The sequence below is a fragment of the Megalopta genalis genome, chromosome 8, assembly GCF_051020955.1.
Source record: "Megalopta genalis isolate 19385.01 chromosome 8, iyMegGena1_principal, whole genome shotgun sequence".
NCBI lineage: Eukaryota > Metazoa > Arthropoda > Insecta > Hymenoptera > Halictidae > Megalopta > Megalopta genalis.
The window spans coordinates 8,317,725-8,335,190 of NC_135020.1; the positions used below are offsets into that span (position 1 = coordinate 8,317,725).

General features: G+C 37.4%; 1 protein-coding gene across 1 annotated transcript in view; it reads left to right on the forward strand.

The window, feature by feature from the left end:
* The window catches only part of Dhc98D (Dynein heavy chain at 89D), a 60,649-nt gene that overhangs the window by 16,260 nt on the left and 26,923 nt on the right, over positions 1–17,466 (forward strand). Inside the window, exons 19-32 of the mRNA XM_076524292.1 lie at positions 118–305; positions 396–675; positions 1,096–1,340; positions 2,473–2,719; positions 3,999–4,271; positions 4,867–5,297; positions 6,070–6,233; positions 6,899–7,246; positions 8,347–8,738; positions 9,543–9,680; positions 10,374–10,740; positions 11,570–11,823; positions 13,191–13,718; positions 14,588–14,746. Coding sequence (XP_076380407.1) covers positions 118–305; positions 396–675; positions 1,096–1,340; positions 2,473–2,719; positions 3,999–4,271; positions 4,867–5,297; positions 6,070–6,233; positions 6,899–7,246; positions 8,347–8,738; positions 9,543–9,680; positions 10,374–10,740; positions 11,570–11,823; positions 13,191–13,718; positions 14,588–14,746 — 4,014 coding nt within the window. The remainder of the gene's footprint in view (positions 1–117; positions 306–395; positions 676–1,095; positions 1,341–2,472; positions 2,720–3,998; positions 4,272–4,866; positions 5,298–6,069; positions 6,234–6,898; positions 7,247–8,346; positions 8,739–9,542; positions 9,681–10,373; positions 10,741–11,569; positions 11,824–13,190; positions 13,719–14,587; positions 14,747–17,466) is intronic.

Below are 17,466 nucleotides of genomic sequence, written 5' to 3' on the forward strand. Positions count from 1 at the left end.
AAATACGCTCGTCAGTTAATGTGTTAAGAATGCAATTAGATTTCTCGTCAATTATCATTTTTGCATCAGCGAATTTATCTTGTTTACATTGAACTTATTATCGATTATTCTTCCAAGACTTACTTTCACGAGATACATATTAAAAGAACGGAGCTGGTATCTTCGATGAGAAAACTCTACGAGTCATTGGGCCCGTTGCTTAAAAAGCTGGAAAGTTTGGTATTGGGGACCACTACCGGGAGGAGCCCGTCCATGCAGCTTTTCTATGAAAAATATGAGAAGGAAATATTTGACGCTTTCATAACGTACGTCAGTTTCTTCATACAATTATCTAAATGAACGAGTAATCGAATGATCCATCAAATAAGAAATTATAAGAGTCGACCGTCGTTTAGGTGCATCGTGCAAAATTTGGATGTGTTCAACCAGACACTGATAAATTCCAAGCCAATTTTCCAAGTGGACGCTGTGTTGATCGCTTCGGAAGCGGTTCTCAGGCCCTCACCGGGTGAAATTTATACTATCATACTTCAGAATGTGAAAAGTTGTCTGGAAGAGTTCAAACGTTTTCCAAGATGGATGAACGGCACCTGTCTGGCCTGTGCGCCACAGAGAAGAGGCAGCTTCGACGATTACATGATGTTCAGTTTCTTCGAGGATGTGATGAACATTCAGGTTAATTTTGGTAACTTGTCGAAATCTCGATTATGAACAAATTTCTTTGTGCTGTTTATGCAATTTGCTCTGCAAATTCTGTGGTTTGGTTTCGTTGAAATTTTAATTTCACTATTCGTAAATTCAACGGAGGGAAGACGATTGGCTTCCCAACGTTTTGAATTCACGTTTTAACCTTGAATTCCTTTTACATTTTACTCGATTGAAATCATTTCGTCAAATCGTTGCCTAATTTCGAATAATTCAAGCAGAATTTTTAGAACCGGATGGAGACAAATTGTTTATATAAAAATCTGTAAAAATTTGAGTAATGAAACAAATGCCTCTGCAACGTTCTGATAGTCGATATGATTCGATTATTCAGGTAGCAGGAGTGTAACTGAATATACAGAGCAAAATATTTTTTTTTATCTATTCCAGGCGGTGAACGACAGTATCTTATTTGTGCACTCGTCGGTGCACAAGCTAGTCAATGAGTGCTGGCAATATCTGCACAAATGGAAAAAGTACAGCAATCTGTGGACGTTCGACAAGAATCTGGCTGCCGAAAAGTTCGCTGCAACGAAGCCCACACTCTTCCAGTACGACGACAAGTTCACTTTCTATGAGAATATTCTCGAAGAGCTGATCGACATTGATGATCACCATGATTTGTACTGCATACGGTAACTCCGATTATGTTTAAAAATAAATTTTAGACATTACATTCTGATCTCGATAATTAAATTATTATTTTCTTCTTACATTAACGGAGGAATTTATATAATACATGGAATTGTAATATTTCACTGTTATTATATACAGGGTGCCCATAATTATGTCAATACCCGGAAAGGGGTGATTCCTGAGGTCATTTGAAATAACTTTTTCCTTAGCGAAAATGCAATCCGCGGCTTTGTTTACGAGTTATTAACGAAAAATACTGACCAATGAAAGACGAGCTCGGTTGCCGCGAGGCAGCTGATCCCACCTCTCATTAGTCAGAAGCCAGTCGAAACCCAATTTATTGGCTCAGCCGTCTAGTTCTAGGCGAGCTCGTCTCTCATTGGTCAGTGTTTTTCGTTAATAACTCCTAAACAAAGCCGTGAATTGCATTTTAGCTAAGGAAAAAGTTATTTGGAATTACCTCAGGAATCACTTCTTTTTGGATGTTAATATGATTACACCCTGTATATGCGTACGTTTCATACTCCGGATGTTCAGTTAAGAATCTCAAAATTTAACTATTTTGAAAAGTACGTATTTTTTAGGAAAAACAACGAAGTTTCACAACATCTATGGGAAAATACACCTATCTCGTTATTTTGTACATTTTTATGATTATTTCAATTCGAGATGATCGATATTTTAAATCCTCAATTTCATAGAAAAGGAATGCAGAACAATGGCAAAAGGAAGTGTAACACGTCGATTGACACTAATTCCTAACTATTTCCTTAAAATTTCATTTTTATTTATAAATAAAATATATAAATATATAAATATATAAATAAATTATAAATATATTTTAAATTAAAATAAATATATAAAATATTTAATATAATAAAATAATAAATATATAAAATAAATATATAAATAAAATTATAAATTATAAATATATTTATAATATATTCGCACAAACCGAATTTTACTAGGATCAGATACCATCCAGTATGATCAATTTTAATTTTCCAGTTTAAGTTTCATTGACCGAACGAACCACTTAGATTCTATATGAATTTTGGAAGTTGATTTCCGGTACTTAACACGTTAAGAAAACTAAGAATAACTTTTAAACAAATTTCTACTTTCTCGCAGTATCAATCTCCATCTCCTGCTGACCGGTATCGAGACGCACGCGAAAGAATGGAAACAGATCTTGGGAAATTATTTACTCGCACAAACTATCGAGGGGATGAACGATCTAAAGTCGATCATTGATGCCTTTCGAACGGAGGTCGAGCTGGTGATCACTGGATTGGATCGTTTCACATCCGTTATGCAGGCAATATCGGACATTAAGAAGACTGCTATAAAAGCCGAGGTCCGATTCAAGACTTATCAGGTACTGTCATGCGTTGCGTTTGAACACGTTGCTCAATTTTTATTCCTTTTCCTATTAGGTCGGTGCATATGAAATGTCAGATCATCATTTAAATAACAAGATACCCGTTATATATTTTTTAAATAACAAGACACCCGTAAATAAATATGGTACCAATTGTCTATCTTTTTGATCATGCCATCGTAGAAAGATGATGCGCTACTGTCGAATGATTATTACAACCGTTTGCGGTAAATCACGATTACCAAAGAAAAATCACCGGAGCGTAATTTTGCAAAGCAACTTTCGTTTCGTTCATAGTGTCGTCGTCGAAAGTTTTATTTAAGTTGTTGATGATGTTTGTAGCGTATCTGCTAAGTTCTTATGAGAAAATTATGCGAGTATATTGGCTGAATCTATGTATATCTACCAGAAGTTACTTAGAAAACAGCAAAATTTTACTTCGTCAAGAAAATGTCACTTTTTTAATACCTTGAGTTGGGTGTTGGTCACATATGGGTGACGCTAATTTCAACAGTATTTTGTAATTCATTTTTATTGCAATATATTGAACAAACTGAATGTTACTAGAATTATTAGAATACAAAAGATTCTAAGTTCTAGTTTCGGTTTAATTAATTAAATGTCTTTGATATTGTAATAAATTTTTGAAGTTGACACGCGGCAATTAACGTGTTAATGGATTGGGACATGGGTCAGTTCGACGCAGTGTCGTAAACGTTCCATTGAAATTCTAATGCTTTAGTAGGCAGTTAAAATCATTAGCTTTTTGTATTAGGTCCGAGAAGCAGATCAACGTTGACCTCTAAGAAGTAATTTAAACAATATGTAGAAAAATTAACACGGAAAGATTATAATAGTTCTGTTGAGTGACATTGCAAGAGCTAATGCAAGCTAATGCAAGAAACAAAATAATGTAAATTCTCCCTAATTAACGCACAGCTTAGAAACAAAAATGGACAATTTGCGAAGAGGAGGTACGATTATTTCAGTCTTTCGGCTCGTTTTTATAGTTTTTGACAATCGGTAATTATAAAGTTATTCGATTTTATCGAGTCGCAAGGCTCGAATAATCGTGTCTCTTCTTCCCAAATTGTCCATTTTTGTTTCCAAACTGAACGGCAATTAAGGTGAATTTATTGTAGTAGCAAAACCGATAGAAGAACCTAGCGATTAAACAAAAGTTCGGTGTTTCTTCTGCACCGATCGAACGTAAAGTAAAACAATCGCGGGAATGTAATGGAGATGTTTTAAAGCCGAATAACAAAATTGACTTCAGGAAACCTTCAAAACGTTTCGCAGCCATGATATATCGTTCCCAGAGGAACACGAACGCGTGGCGTACGAGCTGCAACGTGATTGGGAATCGCTGTACCTTGGCGCTCTCTACAGAGCTTCGACTCTCGAGAGCACTTCCGATAGGTTCTCAGACATGACCGTGGAACAAATAGGCAACTTTTTGGCGGAGCTCCAGGAATTCGCCGATGACTTCCGGGAGAATGGTCCCGGCAGTGTCGGCGAAAATTTGGAACATGGTCTCAAGAAAATGGAGGTGCGTTTGCAAATTAGTTGCCAAGATAACGCATTTTATTTTACATATTTTATTTGGCATTCTCCAGCATCTCGTGTTCAATCTTCGAAGTAGCATCTTCCCGAGCCTCGTATAATATTCCTGAGCCACATACGATTTGTTTGGCCATCAAAAGTGGGTTTAAAAGTCGGTATTAAAATCCAGGATTAATATGTGACAATTAATTTAATGATTTGATTAAAAAGTGGCGGACTTATGAGATAGTCTTATAGACTATCATGGGCAAAATACATAATTTACATTTTATGTAGATTTTGTTCACTTTATTGTTTCTTATTTTATATATATAAGATATATTTTACTTGATATTTGATATTTGATAAATTGAAAAATTCAATAGTTTTAGTAGTTCTAATTCAAAAGTCTAATTCTAAATTCAAAAGTTCAGTAGTTCTAGTTTTTTTCATTCATTTTTGGTGCTTTAATCGCTTTCCATTTTTTAAAAATCCAAACAACGTCGTCTTGGGAATAATACTTTTGATATAAGAAGATTTAAAATTTAAAAAGTTTTAAAAAACCGATTTATGTAACCGAATATTTTCGAAATTTTTGACAGGAGTACGGAAAGAAGATTGCGAAGTTGGAGGAAAGAAGACAGGCGATGACCAAATCTGAGCTGCTGTTCGACCTACCAGCGACCAATTACTCGGTTTTCCTGGATGTGAAAAAGGACTTCGAGGGCATGGAACAGTTGTACACCTTGTACAAGGAGCAGAGGAAAGCTAGGGACCAGTGGGCCGAGATGCTTTGGGTGAACCTGAATCCTCAGCTTTTGATAGACGGCATGGATCATTTTATCAGAGAGTTCCGGAAGTTTCCCGAGTTCATCAGGAAGTTCGAGATTGGTCAAACTTTGGACGCAAATATGAAGAATTTCAAGAACTCGGTGCCTTTGTTCATCGAGCTGAAGAACGAAGCTATGCGCGAGAGACACTGGAAGGACTTGATGAAGAAGACCGGACAGTATTTCGATATGGACCCCGACAGGTGCGATGACCACTAAACGATAAACGAAATTGCCTTGAACGTTAATTGAGATCACCTCGGAGCGACTGATCGTTAATTCAATTTCGATAAAAATAAGTGACAGGTTATTTAATGTCGTTGATTCGAGTGGCAGTTTAATTTGGCTATGAACGAACGACAATTTAATTTCCGTGGAATATGAGTGACAGTTTCTGCTTTGAAACAAGATCGAGTAAGTGTAACTTCAGGGCAATTAGTGCGACAATCTGCAGGACCTGTGATCAGTGCCAGTGATTTGATTTTCTTTAGACAGGTTTACTAAATCTTTATTGTGAAACGCAGGAAAACTTTCTTGCTAATAACTAGATACCTTCTCTTCTAGATGAAGAGAATCTTCTAGTTTTTAGTACATCATTTACGATTTTTTCTTATCATGTGCATATTATTTATTTGTTTCATTTAAATTCCTATTTAATTTTTCCGACAACATGTACCGGTATTTTAAATTCTACAATGTTGAGCGAAGAATGAAATAATCGAAATTTTTTTTATTGATATTTCTCACAAGTTAACAATTTATTTGTGGTGTACATTTTCTAGATAGTTAGCAACGCGAATTTATAGACTATCATCGACACAGATTTATAAATCATATTTAGAAAACAAAAGTTAGAAAGTATTTAGATCATGGAAGTGAACGAGATAAAGCTATTGAAGGGGTGAGTTACTTGCACGAGCATTTGACAGAGACTAATCGAGATTAATTGTCCCATTTTGGAATTCCGTTTGAAAGGTTCACTCTGGAGAACATGTTCGCGATGGAGCTGGGAAAGTATCAAGACATCGCCAAAGAGATTGTAAGGAACGCCGTGAAAGAACTCTCCATAGAGAAAGGTTTAAAAGACCTGGCCGAGGTCTGGAAGAATATGCAATTCACTGTCGTGAAACACTATAAAGGTAGACTAGTCACTGGACCGCAGTCAGTTGCATAATTTCATGTATCCGTAATCGACTTTCCAAAAAAGGACAGAAACCGCAGACAAAATGAATAGCAATTTTCCTGAAAAAAATGAAAACCATGTTCGATTGAATGAAGAAATTTCGTTTCAACCAGGTCCAACTGCATCGAGATTATTAACACTGAATTAACTCTCGAACGGCGGATCTTTCTAACAAAAATATAACCGAGTATGCTTCGGATCATTTATAATTTTATTCATTTAATATCGGATCATTTAAAAATCTTAACGAAACATGTAAAAATCTAATATTTATAATTTTGTTGTATTCATTTTTTTAATAAATTGGTTGCTCCTTCTAGGCACGTTAGATTTTCTATAATCCTTAATGAAACATGTGAAAATCTAATATTTACGATTTTTTATTTGCATTCATTTTTTCAAAAAATATTTGAGGTATGTACTTCTAGACACTTTAGATTTTTTAACATATGAAAATTTGAAATTGTCAAAGACGATTTAGTCAAATAACAATACTTATATTCTGGGTCCAAATGGACCCGAGTGCAGTTTTAACGAATGATTTGTCTATTAAAACGGCACAATTCAAATTACAGTTTCGCTTTTCAGAAAAATTGACGCGAACAAATTAATTTTCTGCAGGAACCGAGGACCGTGGATTCATCTTGGGGCCCATCGATGAGCTGAATCAGGTTCTCGAAGACAACATGATGAACGTGAACGGCATGGCGGCCTCCCAGTTCATCGGTCCTTTTCTCACCACCGTGCAGAAATGGGAGAACATCATGCACACGATATCCGAGGTGCTTGAGTTATGGACACAGCTGCAGAAGAAATGGTTGTACCTCGAAGGGATTTTCGTGGGCGGCGATATTCGATTGCAACTGCCGGACGAGGCGAAGAAGTTCGACGAGATCGACAAATTATTTCGAAAAACCATGAACGACACCTCGAAGAGGCTGAACGTTCTTGAATGTTGCACAATTGAAGGTAAAACAGATTTTTACCAACTTGAAGAATAACTCGAACGTTTCGAACTTGAGCAATAAGTTTTGCAAAAATAATTTAATCACTATTTCTTTATTTGCGTTCATTATTCGAAGTCAGTTAATGGTATTCTCAATACAGTAAATTCTCTCCAATTGACTCTCATCATGTAAACAAAAATGGGCAATTTGGGAGGAGGAGATACGATCATTCGAGCTTCACGGCTTGTTTTTATAGTTACCGATTGTCAACAACTATAAAAACGAGCAACGAGGCTCGAATGATCGTATCTCCACTTTCCAAATTGTTCATTTTTGTGCTCAATCTGAGTGCGAATTAGGGAGAAATTATTGTACTATACATTTCCTCTAATTGGCGCTTAGATTGTATACAAAAATGGACAATTTAGGAAAAGGAGACATTATCATAAGCCGCAAGGCTCGAATAATCGTATCTCCACTTCCCGAATTGTCCATTTTTGTGTGCAATCTAAGCGCGAATTAGGGAGAAATTACTGTAGTTACTAACGAACTATTATTTGATTTGATTATATCACGAGCTATAATTCATTTTACATATTTTTGCATGAAATAGGAAACTGAAATAGCACAAATATAAGCTCATAAGCAGCGCAACATAGCACAAATAAATGAAAAGATTTTGATTTTGATCGCATCCATCAGAAAATATAGAGATCACTTAGGAGTTTTCTACTTTCTTTAATCATTTTCGAAGTTTGAAAGTGATACTTCGGTATTCCTCAGTCCCTTTAATCGTTCTACTATTTCAAATTGCAGCTACTCATTACGTCATAAATCCATAAAATCTACGATCTACAGTAATTTTTCCCTAATTCGCGTTCAGTTGTGCACAAAAAAATGGACAATTTGGGAAGAGGAGAGCTTCGAGTCTTGAATCTCGTTTTTATAGTTGTTGACAATCGGTAACTGTAAATAAACTCCTCTTTCCAAATTGTCCACTTTTGTTTAGGATCTAAAAGAAAATTAGGGAGAATTTACTGTACGTGTGACAGAGTAGTTTCGAACCTCTAAAGAAACTTAACACACCGAAGTAGTTAGTAAACTGGTTCGTTTCTCTTCAAGGTCGGAGAGAAGAATTCGAGGCAATGATTTACGGTCTGGACAAGTGTCAGAAGTCTCTCACGGACTATTTGAACTCGAAGCGGGCCGTGTTTCCGCGATTCATATTCCTCAGTGACGACGAGCTGCTGAGCATCCTCGGCAGCGGCGTTCCGACTGCGATTCAAGAGCACGTCGGCAAGATGTTCGATAATCTGGACAAGTTTCGGTTCGAGACGAACAATATGGAGCGGGTATTAGTCACTGCGTTGATCTCCTGCGAGAAAGAGGTGATGGACTTCCGGTATCCTCCGCTAGCCGAGGGGAAGATCGAGGAATGGATGGTGGTTGCGACCGAGGAAATGAAGAAATCGAATCGGTATTTGACGAAGAAAGCAGTCTACAATTACGGGAAGGTAATATCTAGATTGTGGTTCTTCACAAATTTTTAGCACGTGCAGGTTTTTTAAAGTGCAAGCAAGCATACGAATTATCAAGGTTTGATAGCCTTTTAATAATATTTTAGTCGACGATGGAAATTTCTATTTAATTCCAAGTTTTGAAAAATGACGTATGAGGATGAGAATTTGCCGACAATTTTCCGTTTTGCAATCTATTGAAAACATTAAAACGTTCAAATTAATCGAGGATGATTTACTTAATTTCTGATTTGGTCATGCTCTTTTATTGTACAATGAATCAATAAAAAAAGTAAAGCAGAGGATTAAAACTCTGTGTGGAAACCAAATTATGGAATTCTTTTTTACATACATTATATCCTGTAGAAGATATTATTTTCAATAAGAATTTAAATCATTTTTCGTATATTATTTGTCGAGGTATAAAATATCAATTATGATTTATGTTTCGAAAGAAAATACAAAGAAATCAATTATTTCAGACTTATAACATAGGAATAGAATAGGCAGCTATAACGATTTCTGCTCATTAAAAAAGTAAAAATACGGATTATAATTTCATTTGTTTAAAAGAGAACAGAACGTGTAAAGATGCGAACCAAAGAAAAAGTCTAGAGATTTATGTGTTGAAAATAGAAAGTCTAGTAAATCTAGAAAATAAAAAAAAATTGTATTTATTATTATATAAATAATTAAATTAATTAATTAATAATTAAAGAAATGATTTATTTGATCTAAGGACTTGTTTAGTCTTGTTTGTAATTGTGAGCAGTAATATTAAGACGAAAGAGCGTTTTTTAGGTGAGACGACCTAGGACGGAGTGGATGTTTGATTTTCAAGGGATGATGATCCTTGCGGCAGATCAAATATGGTGGACCGCTGAAGTGGAAAACGTGTTTGTGAAAATTTCCCAGGGAGACAAACACGCCATGAAACAGGTACATACCTTGAAACTAATTATTTAACAGATTAGAACTATCAGATAGATGCTATCAGATAGAACAGTTTAATGTTTTAAGTTGAATTAATATTTTAGATTGAATTAATATTTTAAATTGAATTACTCTTTCAAATTGAATTAATATCTTAAATTGAATTACTCTTTCAAATTAAATTAATATTTTAAATTGTATTACTCTTTCAAATTGAATTAATATTTTAAACTGAATTACTCTTTCAAATTGAACTAATATTTTTCATTGAATTAATGAAGACAAAAAATAGCTTAACTCTTTGGAGCAGAGGATTTCAGAAAATAAAATATACCCATGCACCCATTGCACCGAAAGTTACCTTTTAAATTAAACAAAATTCGTATATTTTTATTAACAAAGGGATCGCATAATATAAAAACATAAAAAAATAATAACAAATAAATTCAATTTGTTGTTATAAGGTGGGACTCAAATAGTCCCACCGTGCCACATGGGTTCACGAATGCGCATGCAGCTATTGCAATATTTCGAGGTGGGGTCTAAAAAGACCCAACCGTCATGCAGCATTACCGTGCATCAAAAAGATTAAATATTTTTAATCCCACCGTGCTCCAAAGAGTTAATGAACAGCAAACATTTCGAGACAATTTTTAACCATAAAATGTCCAATTATCAGGTTAACATTGGTTCTTCCAGTATTTGAAACAACTTAACAATCAGCTGAACGAAGTTGTAATGCTCATGGGTGGCGATACATTGACGAACAATGACAGAAAGAAATTCGACACGATACTGACGATCGATGTTCACTTAAAAGACATCATCGAAGGCTTTGTTAGGGATAGTGTCATGGATCCTATGGACTTCGAGTGGGAAAGGCAATTGAGGTTTTATTGGGTCCATGATCTGGATAATATCTGGATGAATCAGTGCACGGGAACGTTCGAGTATGGATACGAATACATGGGTTTGAATGGCAGGCTGGTAGTCACACCTTTGACCGACAGGATCTACTTGACGATCACTCAGGCACTTTCTATGCACTTGGGTGGAGCACCAGCAGGTGAATAAGAATAGACACGATTTAACGATAAGGTGTTGACCTAGAGCGCGTATACATAGAATATACCGGATGAGTCATCTGAAATAACTCTATTGTTTTAAATGACACGATAGCTTACCTTGATTACTCTTATTTCACAATTTCATTTTATTTCAACTATGCATAATATGTCGACCTACGATCTGACTGTGACGACATCAACGACAAAAATTTCATAAAATTAAAGTATTTTATTTAGTTGAATAAATATTTAAAATATTTAACAATTACATTTAACACTAGATTTACGGAGCACAAAAAACAGCTGTTTTATATCAGTTTATAAAGGTAACAATAAGACATTTATTCTGATTTTTAACAAGTTTTATTGTAACATTTGCCGAAAGTAACATGTAAATTGAATAAATAACTCATGAATGTATCTTTACGATATGAATTTGCTTTGTCAAATTAGGAAGATATAATAGATTGTTGTACAAAATTCATTATCGGGCAGCTAATTCTGTTGCTTGCGTATGGATGCCGTAGTAATCAAAGCGTTAAAGTAAACGACGACGACCCTAAAGTATCAGAAAGTATGATCTTGATAAGAAAAATCTGTCACAATAATTGCACCACTGAAGCAACGTCTTTCTTCTTACACATTTTCTCGTGTTATTAAAAATAATGGATTTCGGGTGATATCATTCTGTACATTAATTGTACATAGTAGAAGTAAGATTATACTCGATTAGCAGCAAATTCCGATAGTAAAGTTCGTGACGCTGAAACAACGATAGTTGTATCATTCAAAAGCTGAAATTTCGCATAAATAATTGAATGCTATTAGGTCCCGCTGGAACTGGAAAGACAGAGACTACCAAGGACTTGGCGAAAGCTCTAGGGCTCCTCTGTATCGTCACGAATTGCGGCGAAGGAATGGATTACGTGGCGATAGGGAAGACTTTGAGTGGGCTGGCACAATGCGGCGCGTGGGGATGCTTCGACGAATTCAACCGTATCGATATATCTGTACTTTCTGTAATTTCCACTCAGCTGCAAACAATACGTTCTGCTCTGCAAGTGAAGGCGACCAGATTCAGGGTAGGCGATTTCCTTTTCTAAACGTGGTCGTTAATATCATTCATCCGTAACGTCGCGCAACTATCGAGGCGTTTCATCTTTGCATACATTGTCAACTTGTTGGTGCGACACAAGACAGTGAGGGAATTATTATCATTTCACGCGTGCATATATATCGTGAGAACTCGATCCCTTCGGTTATATCACTCCCGTTCATCGCACGTGCCAGAAACGTTATAAATTCACCCTAATAAATAAAACGCTCAACTTGGAAACAAAAATGGACAATTTGGGAAGAGGAGGTACGATTATTCCAGTCTTTCGGCTCGTTTTTATAGTTGTTGACAATCGGTAACTAGAAGAACCAGCCGCAAGGCTCGAATAATCGTATCTCCTCTTTCGAAAATGTTCATTTTTGTGTACTAGCTGAGCGTCAATTAGGGAATCATTTACTGTACTATGCTAAGAAGTCTGCCAAAATCAGATGATATGGAGGAGATACAGTATATCATAAAATGAACTCTAAAACGATTGAAGATTTCTTTTGTTTCGAATTCTGTAAAATTATTTATTCATTTATTTCTATAAAATTATTTACTTATTTATTTCCATACAATTATTTATCTTACTGTTTCACTTGACTATTTTAAACATCGACAACGAGATATTCATAAATAGTGATCGGTAAAACGCTATACAGGGTATATCTTAAAATTATGATATTTCCGGGAAATGAAGGATTCCTGAGATCATTCGAAGTAACTTTCTCCTTAGCGAAAATTCAATCCGCGGCTTCGATTACGAGTTATTCACGAAAAACAGTGACCAATGAGTGGCGAACTTGGCTGACGCGAGGCGGCCGAGCGGACAAAGCCCAGTTCCGCCGATTGGCTCGGCCGCGTAGCGCTAGATGAGCTCGCCTTTCATTGGTCACTGTTTTTCGTTAATAACTCGTAAACAAAGCCGCGGATCGCATTTTCGCTAAGGAAAAAGTTACTTCGAATGACTTCAGGAATCACCCGTTTCCAGATGTTAACATAACTATGGGACACCCTGTAGTATAATCTGTCGCAATGCCGAATAAAGGAGGCCACATCGAATTTATTTTGGTCACTTCTTCCAAATACATTTAAACTATTTGTATCGAAAAGGCGTTTTACCAAAACCATGAAAACCAAAATTATACATATTGTTCATTTTTATCGTCCCTAATCTTCAACAAACTACCAGACAATCAGTAAAAATGAAAAATACCGGCAAAAGACTTCATCTTTTTACGGTTAATTACGATTAATCTTCTATATGTTAACGTTCGCCTGAAGAAAAGTACTTACATTATTATTAGTATTTAAATTAATTAAACTATGATCGGTTATGTTTTCTGTTAGTTCGAAGGCCAAGATATAGTTCTCGACTCGAAAGTGGGCATATTTATCACGATGAATCCCGGTTACGCCGGCCGTACGGAACTACCGGAGTCAGTGAAAGCGCTGTTCAGGCCTGTGGTGTGTATAGTTCCGGACAACGAGCTGATTTGCCAGATAAAGCTCTTCAGCTCCGGCTTTTTGACCGCTAAAGTTCTGGCTAAGAAGATGACCGTGCTGTATAATTTGGCGCGGGAACAGCTGAGTAAGCAGAATCATTATGATTTCGGTCTGAGAGCCCTCAAGTCGGTACTGAACATGGCGGGTCAGTTGAAGAGGACTTCCGGTGACCTTGAGGAGAACGTAGTGCTCATGAGAGCGCTGAGGGACATGAACCTGCCGAAATTCATTTATGACGACGTTCCACTGTTCCTTGGGCTAATCGCGGATCTATTTCCTGATCTCTCCTGTCCAAGAGTCCACTATGCTGATCTGAATGAAGCTGTTAACACGGTTCTCGAGGAGCATGGTTATTCTGTATTGGATGATCAGGTAGGTGACTTATACAGGATGTTCCAAAATTATGGTACTTCCGAGGCATGACCTCAAGAACCCCTCCATTTTCGGATTACGAGACATTTTTGGAACACTCTGTATACATGGACATCTTTTAAAACGAAATAACTTTTATAAAATTAGACCGTGCGATTTGAATGTTTTTGAGATATTAAAATAACTAGCTTGCCGAACAGTGCATAAACAAAATTTTGCAAAAAATAAGCAATTTGGGAGAATGACAAAAAAGAATTAAAAAAATCCCGTTTCTAAACTGTTTCATCTATGTCTTTTTATATTCTGGTTATCACTCCACTCAATTGCTATTATCGTAGAAATTGTTTATACATTATCTAGTAAACTAGTAAACTATTCTAGTAAACTTGTCTAGCAAACTAGTCCTCATCAAATTTTTAAAAAGTTATATCCTCTTAAAAACTGTTCACATATAATTTATTCTCGACTATACAGGATGTACCAAAATTATGGTACTTCCGGGAAATGAAGGGTTCCTAATATCATTCGAAATAACATTTTTTTTACAAAAACTTTCTCCGTGGCATCGTTCACGACTTACTCACAAAAAACACTGACCAATGAGAGACGAGCTCGGAGAGATGTTATATTAAAAATCCAGATAGTCTTCGATCATATCAAAAATCCAGCTGGTCTTCGATCGAATTAAAGATCCAGGTGGTCTTCGATCATATCAAACATCCAGATAATTTCTAAAAAACTAACAAAAGCCTAAAAAAGACTTTCACGTTCCAAATGTTAGCGTAAGTCGTGAAAGTTCAACGAGGAATCGGGATAAGCTCGGAAGGGTCCGCATTGAATCAAACGTATTTATCAATCTTGTTCACCAGATCGATAAAGTAATTCAATTGTACGAAGTCATGATGACCAGACACTCGACGATGGTGGTGGGGCCCACCGGAGGTGGCAAGACGGTTGTGATCAACACTCTTTGCAGAGCTCAGACTCATCTGGGCAGACCAACGAAACTCTACACCTTGAATCCAAAAGTATAATCGTTGAGCTATATATTCTATGTATACGTATATGTTCTGTATACTCTATATACTTTATCTATACAGGGTGTCCCACAATTATTTTAACAGCCGAAAATGAGGGGTAGCTGAGGTCATTTGAAGTAACTTTTTCCTTTGCGAAAATGCAATCCGCGGCTTTGTTTACGAGTTATTAACGAAAAACACTGGCCAATGAGAGGTGACGGTGCGAGAGAGAGGGTCCGCGAGAGAGTCCGCAGCACGAGGCTTTGACAGAAGGTCGGGACGGGCTCGAGCCGCGTTCGAAGTATTGAACAAGTCACGAAGCGAGAACTTTCCGGATTTTTTTAACTACATAACAGTGATATTTTTAAGAAAAACGCTGTTCACCTTTACTTTAGAACGTCTGAAGAATATTCACTAATTTTTCGGACTCGAAATAATATGTAGTTTAACCGTGACAGTCGTTTTAATTTTCTGGTGTGCATGACACCTTATGTGTACCATATGAAATTTTTATGCAAGGTGTACAGTGAAGATTAACAAAGTTCGTAAATGATATTTTAATTTAAATAATTCCGTGTACGAACAGAATTCAACGAATGATTCGCAAAGCTGATTTAATAATAAATAATCGCGTTAAGGTACGTAAAGGATTTGTTTTTTAGAGAAATATGAAAAATATTATCGATAAGAAACTCACCCATTTAGTTGAGGATGCATTTGCTGACTCGTACGTACTGACCTCGTACAACGAACAGCTGATCCCAGGTCGATGACCGCAACATTCGAGGGATACTGTCGGTGGAACCTCTGCTATGGTTATTTGCGAAGTTCACTTACACTGCACTGTCACTAAACACTGATCAGTTATTTAATCACTGATAATCCGAATCACTTGTGGATATTTAAGAAAGATCACTGAGACTCGTTCGCGGATAATCGTTTATTCGACGCGTTCGTTCGGAAGTCGACGTTTCACTGCCGAAAAATTCAGGCCTTGACTGTGGGTCCTTGTTGTTCTTCGTTCGGCCGTCCGAGGAAATGACACTCGATACCATTTTCTTCGCACGGCCATTAATTACGTTCTAAGAGCGCAGGGTGACAGCGGGTCGGACACAGTTTACGTCTCGGCATATCTTGTTTATTTCATTTGGCGGTACCCTGCGCTTCGAAGAAAATAGTATCGGCTGTTATTTCCTCGGACGGCCGAAAGACGAACGACAAGGGCCCACGGTCGAGGCCTCGATTTTTTGGCAGTGAAACGTCGACTTCCGAACGAACGCGTCGAATAAACGATTATCCGCGAACGAGTCTCAGTGATCTTTCTTAAATATCCACAAGTGATTCGGATTATCAGTGATTAATTAAGTGATCAGTGTTTAGTGACAGTTGTAACGGAACGCACAGAGGGGCTTTGTCCGATTCGGGTTCAAAGAACCCAGGATGTTTAGGTTGGGAGATAAGGACTGGCCATGCGGTGGAGGCTGGCCCTGCAGGGACGAGCCGGGCCGAGACACAGAGAAAATTAGACCGTTGACCAAGAAGGATCGCTTGGGCAGCGGAACGGGAAAAATCCAAACATATATTAATAAAAGTTTACAGTTCAGAAGTGGGATACACTCGCGTGTTGGGTGTCGACCTGATTATTCGAAAGTCGTCTTCGAGTGAATAATAAGTGAATTTGACGAAGTGGTGGAGATGTCGAAGAAAGTCTGTAAGAGACGATCAGAGTCGCCGGACAGCTGCGAACGAGAGCGAGTCCGAAAATCGAGTCGACATCATAGGCAGCGGTCTCGGAGTTCACGGAGAATGGAAAAACGTAGGGACTCGGTTACGAGGCCACAGCCATCCACCCACAGGAACCGATCCAGAGAAGGACGATCGGACGGAGGAAGAAGCTCGAGTATGGGTGACGGTACCTCGGGGATTGGTGAGTCCGATTTTGCGAGATTGACGGCAGCTCTGACAGACGCTATTCGAGCAGGCTCTAAACGTGCTAAGCAGGTCGCGAATGATAAGATCATTCCGGGTTTTGATCCCGAGGTTAGAGACGCGTCGGTGTTGGAATGGCTGCGAAAAATTAATGAATTAGCAGTAGTTTGCAATTGGGAGGGGACAGATAAGGTTTTTTACGCGGTAGGTAAATTGCAAGGGATTGCCAAACAGTGGTACGATAGCCTTACGAGTCCTCCGTTGGTGTGGGACGTGTTTTCGGAACTGATTAGCAGCCAATTTGCTGGGGAGGAGAATTTTGGCAAACTATTAGAAGTTGCAGCCGGGTACAAAAGTGTGCCGGGGCAAAGTTTGCAGGCATATTGTTTCGAGAAATTAAAAAAAATTAACAAACTAAATCTGGTCGTACCAGAAGAGAAATTAGTTGAGTGCGTGGTGTATGGCATTCATGACGACCATATTAGGATGAATCTAACGGTAGCGAAGAAAAAAACAATTCCGGAACTAACGAACTGTTTAGATTCGCTTACGATTGAACTATCCAATAGATCGAATGTTACCAAAGGGAAAAGAGATTTCTCTGACCGGGAAGGTATATGGAATAAAGCGAGACGAGTCGAATCGGGTGTATGCTTTCACTGTGGGAAAAAGGGGCATATAAAGTATAATTGTCCACTAGATATAAAAAGAACGACAGATATTGGCAAGGACGCGGGGGTAAGAAATTCCGTGGGAACAGGTGGAAATGGTGCTTTAGCAAAAGGTAGAACTGATGTGAA